Source organism: Nannospalax galili, unplaced genomic scaffold (genome assembly GCF_000622305.1).
Source record: "Nannospalax galili isolate Female #2095 unplaced genomic scaffold, S.galili_v1.0 scaffold180, whole genome shotgun sequence".
NCBI lineage: Eukaryota > Metazoa > Chordata > Mammalia > Rodentia > Spalacidae > Nannospalax > Nannospalax galili.
Window position 1 is genome coordinate 1933337 of NW_008348199.1, and position 5166 is coordinate 1938502.

At 54.0% G+C, this 5166-nt stretch overlaps 1 protein-coding gene across 2 annotated transcripts in view; it reads right to left on the reverse strand.

The window, feature by feature from the left end:
- Window positions 1-4893, reverse strand: part of Parvg (parvin gamma) — a 25600-nt gene extending 20707 nt beyond the window's left edge. The window contains exons 1-4 of one of the 2 annotated variants that reach the window (XM_008844719.3): window positions 4810-4893; window positions 2495-2585; window positions 1360-1424; window positions 691-793 (exon numbers count right to left, since the gene is read on the reverse strand). In XM_008844719.3, coding sequence (XP_008842941.1) covers window positions 691-793; window positions 1360-1424; window positions 2495-2570 — 244 coding nt within the window. In that variant the 5' untranslated portion in view covers window positions 2571-2585; window positions 4810-4893. Of the gene's footprint in view, window positions 1-690; window positions 797-1359; window positions 1425-2494; window positions 2586-4809 lie in introns of both variants that reach the window. The other variant, XM_029569155.1, reaches the window with a different exon arrangement.
- Between the last annotated feature and the right edge of the window lie 273 nt (window positions 4894-5166).

The window sequence follows — 5166 nt, forward strand, 5'->3', positions numbered from 1 at the left end:
CTTTCCCCCTACAGATAAGAGTTATGCAATTTGGGAGTCTTTTAGATAGACCCACTGAAGGGGTACTCTAATTGGCTCACCCTGTGTCCCTGTTCAGTATGGAAGAAGCCAGAGCAGCTGGCATCCCTATGCCCTATTGGCAAGTTGGGTAACCCCTTCAGAGAATGGCGTGATAAGAATAGGAGGTAGGAATTGACTAGGCAGTCAGGGTAAAAAGACCCCAAAGAAATGTAGCCAGTTTCTGGGCTAAAAGTCAAAATGTCCTTGGGCCTGTTAGCAACATACTCTGTTGCAAGTCCAAAAATGTCAAAAGTATTTGGGAGCTTGTATCTAATCCTTAAAAGATTTTAGGGTTACCTCTTCAGAGGGGGGAATGTTGGAGGGGAGGGAGTGGGCATGGATTTGATCAAAACACCTTATATGCATGTATGAAATTCTCAATAAAGTCTTTTTTTTATTTAAAAAAAAGCCATAGCTCTGTCCCGCCAGCCCCAGGCTAGGGCAGTATCTCTACCTCTGCAGCTCGGCAGTCTAGAAAGCCAGGGGTCCCTTCCTTCCCCAGGGTCTGTGACAGGAATAGAGACAGAAGCCATGTGTTTGGAGAGTTTGGGGTGTGCATGACCTGGAAATTCTGAAATCAACCACTTAGGGAACAGGTAGGGGGAGGGCAGGGCGTGGACCTCTACTTACCAAACAGGTGGTGCAGAATGAGCCCATCAAATATGTCCTCCTCCAGGCTTCGGACCACAATGTGCTCCGGGAGGAGCGTGGTGTTGATCCACTCCATCAGCACCTGCTGACCACAAGAGGACAGTTCACAATGTGGGAGGTCACCAGGCCACTCTCTGACCTCAGCCTCAGCACCTCTGACCTCTTCCACTGGCCAACTCCTACCCACTCTTCAAGGTCTGGGCAAGTGACACCTCCTCTAAGAAGCCCTCCCTGATCTTCCAGGCCATGAGGGGCCCCAACCTGAGTTCCCAAAGACCCCCAGAATCTCCCCACCACCTGGCTGAGCCCTGCGGGGCTGTCAGCACAATACATTGAATTTTGGTACTAGGAAGTTGGTATTGCTGTAGCAAATACCTAAAACTAGGGGTGTGGTTGTGAAATTGGGTGATGGTAGCAGTGGGCAATGTGTGCTCGGTTACAAAGCCAAGGCTGCCTGCAAGGGAAAGCTGGGGAATGTACAGGCTGCGGGTGCTTTAGCGAGGTCCCGGGAAGAACGCAGGGTGTGTTGTTGGAACAGAGGACATCAATGTGAGAACGGGGTGTGGAGAGGGATGGGGTGTCTGCGTGTTAGGGCCACCAAGACTAGCTCTAGAAACATCAGGGCCTGAGGGAACGGGGTTGCTGTACCTTTTGTAGTTCTTCAAACTTGGGGTCCCTCCTGGAGTTGGGGGGCAGGTATTTCTTCTTTCCTCCTGGAAGCAGATGTGGGTATGACATGGTGGTGGGGGGCAATCCTGCGGGCCTTTGGCAGATCACCCACAGGGCCCTGACTCCCTGCAGACCCCCGTAGAACCTAGGCCCCAGGGAAGCCAGCCTGCCTCTCTCCTCACATTTCCTCCCAAGCACTGGCTCAGCTCAGCTCAGCTTCATACTGGGATGGCACACTAAACTCTTGGGTCACTTCTCAGCCCTCTGAAGGTCCAGCTGATGTCCAGGATCTTCTGGCAACCTCACCACCTGCCTCAGGGGAAAGCATGGCTCAGAGGGGCAAAGGCTGCATGGGAAGAGGTGGTTGACATCACCCATGCTGCCAGGGTGGAGCACTGAAGCCCCCGTGTCCTCCGAGGCCCAGTCACTCCCTTCTCAGTAGGGCCCCCACAAAGTAGCAGGCTCAGAGGAACCCTGTAGATTAGAGAAGGTCTTGGTGTATATGGGTGAAACTGAGTCAGCACATGGGACTAATTTTCCCAAGCTCATAAAATGTAAATTGCCACATGACCATTCCAGAAACGTGCCGGGTGCCCCCCAAACCTCTGACAGGAGAATGACTAGAATATGGGACTTATGTGCCGGGCCTAGGGTGAACTACTGATCACACGAGTGAGTGAAGGGAAGGGAGGAGGAAGGGAGATTAATGGAGAGATGGATAGAGGATGGATAGATGGATGGTGGGAGGAAGGGATGATGGATGATAGATGGATGATGTATAGATCAATGGAGAGATGGATGGTAGATGGATCAATGGATGGATGGATGGTAGATGGATGATGTATAGATCAATGAGAGATGGATTGATGGATAGATCAATGGAGGGATGGATGGTAAATGGATGATGGCTAGATCAATGGATGGGTGATGGTAGATGGATCAATGGATAGATGGACGTAGATGGACGATGGATAGATCAATAGAGAGATGAAGGGGGTGGAGGATGGATGGATGGATGACTACATGGGTAGCCCCCAGGCACTCCCTGTCTCTTTTGGGTGACGCAGACTCTCTCCCTCCCCCGATCCAACCCATGGCACTTCAGGATTGGCACCTCGTGGGAGCTCCTCCTCTGTGGGCGGTTCCTCCTTCGGGAGCTGCAGAAGGTCGTAGAGGGATTCGGGCTCCATCTTTTCTCGTCTTCCCTGGAGGATGAACAAGACAGTGTGTGACTGTCTCAGAGACGCAGACTCATTCTGTGATCATTGTTTCATTCAGACAGGGAGGATGGGAGGATGGGAGCTCAGCTCTGAGTGGACACATCACCCAAGGACCAACCAAGGCAGAGGTGAGGAGGGGGGCCTTGTGGAGAGACCTAGTGCCGAGCCTTGGCGGGGGGATCCCTGGGCTGTGATGGCTAATCTTGAGTGTCAAGTTGACAGGGCCTGTAATCACCTGGGAGACGAGCCTCTGGGCATGGCTGTGAGGAACTGTCTAGATTATATGAATTAGGTAGAAAAAGCCACCCTAAATGTGGGCAGCACCATTCAAAGGGCTGAAGTCCTAGGACGAAAAGGAGAAAGTGGGCCAGGCATGGTGGCGCATGCCTTTAATCCCAGCACTCGGGAGGCAGCAGGCAGCTCTCTGTGAGTTCAAGGCCAGCCTGGTCTACATAGTGTGCTCCACGCCAGCTGGGGCTACAGGGAGACATCTCAAAAAGGAAAATAAAATAAAAATAAAAAGGAAAGAAAGAAAGAAAAAGTGGAGAAAGTGAGCTGAGCACCAGCATCTCTGCTCCCTGACTGCAGCCTGTCTCAAAAAGGAAAATAAAATAAAAATAAAAAGGAAAGAAAGAAAAAAAAGTGGAGAAAGTGAGCTGAGCACCAGCATCTCTGCTCCCTGACTGCAGATGTAAAGGACCAGCTGCCTCGAGCTCCTGCCATCAGGCCTTCCCTACCATGACGGACGCACCCTTGAACTGTGAGCTAACATAACCCTTCCTTCCTTAAATAGCTTTTGCCAGGCATTTTATCATAACAGAAAAAAAGTCACTAATATGTTTAGGACACAGCCTGGGTGAAGGCTAGGTGGGAAAGCTGGTCCCTTATCAGTGAGGTGCACAGAGGCCTGTCCACCCTGCCCTGCCCAGGAACCGCAGCCCACCATGCACAGCCAGGACACAGAACAGGGAGTACTGCCCTGAGCTCCCATAGAATCTTAGGCAAGCAAGGGAAGGGAACTCTGGGTCTGAGTGTGGGCGACCTCGGGCCCCCTGAATCCAAGACTGACCCACAACGGACTCCACCAGCCCTGGATGGAGTGGACCAGGCTGCTGGGCCAAAGTCACCCAGACATGTCCCCAACCCCATGCTGGCTTGGCTCTGCAGAGGGGGACTGGGTCATCTGGCCCCAGTTCTGAATGAGGCTTTCTCTCATGACATCCTCAGGCTTGGGCCAGGGGCCCGGGCTCAGGGCTGCAACCCATGAAGCCCAAGGTGCATGTTCATGTGGAGGACCAGAGTGATCCCTCAGCATCATGATGTACAGTGCCAGGTTCATCCCATAACCAGAGGGGGTCAGATTCAGAAGCCAACGGCCCGCTTCCGGTTCCCCAGCCCACTTCCTCTCTGTGGAAGTTTCACTTGCTGTGCCGTGGCCTTTGACCCTCCCCTTCTCTCTCTCCATCTTGCCAGTGCTCTCAAACCCACTCAGACACTTGGGGTCTGGAGGTCACACTGGAAGGAATCAAGGCAAGGAGTCCCAGAGCTAGGGAGAAACAGACACTCAGGGGCCCAGGAGTCACCCTCCTCAGACGCCTGAGGCCCCATGCTGCCCTGAAGCCCGGAGTGGGATGACAGAGCCCCTGAGAGTGACTCCCACCCCACTATCCCCAGGCGGCTAGAGAGAGGAAAGAGCTGGGCTGGGGTGGGGAGGCTTGGCCACTCCTCCTGGCTCAGGTAACCACAGGCCAGTCCCCTCCCTCCGGTCCTGACCCATCCTTATGAGGAACAGCTGGACTCAGCGCCCAGCCAAGTGGAAAGGGACCTGGACCTGCCTCTGGTGACCACAGGCCCAGCAAAGTCTCTTCCCCACCCCATCCTCTTGTGGGAGCTTTCACCCTACGCACTGCCGTTCTGAGGAGGGGCCCATGGCACAAGAACTGTTCATCTGGCTCAGAAGAGGTAGGCAGGGCCGTTCTGTGGGGCTCACAGCTCCTCAGGAAAATGATGTGGCAGCCTCAGCAACGTGGAGGGACTTGGGGTTTCCTTTTGACAGAAGCCCCCTCGCCATGCAGCCACAGCTAAGATGTGGTTCTGGGCTCCGGTTCATGAAGCAGCTCAGCCCTCCTCTGTGAGATCTGTACCAAGCATGTGGACCTGTGGAAGGTTCTAGCAGCTCAGGGTTCCCACAGAGACCAGATGTCCTTACCTGCTGCTTCTTTGTACACCAGGAGATAAGGCCGCCAGCTCAGAAGGCAGCCAGGTTCCCAACAGAGGCAGTGGGGCAGTTCCGGGTCCGCGGGTTGCCTGGGGCGGGTTGGTGAGGGGGGGAGACTGCAGCTCACTTCCTCTGCCTCTCTGATGGCTGCGGGGAGCTTCCTCTTCTTTGAGCTGTGGCTGGGGAGATGCTGGCACCCCAAATCCACCAGAAGGCTGCTAGAGCCCCTGCCCCTGCCCTGTTTCTCAGTCTTTCCACGGCTCATGGGCATCTTGAACGCAGTTGTTGATACCATGCTCCCTGCCACTGCCTCCTTAATTCTCAAACAGCAGCTACTAGGCTAGAAAC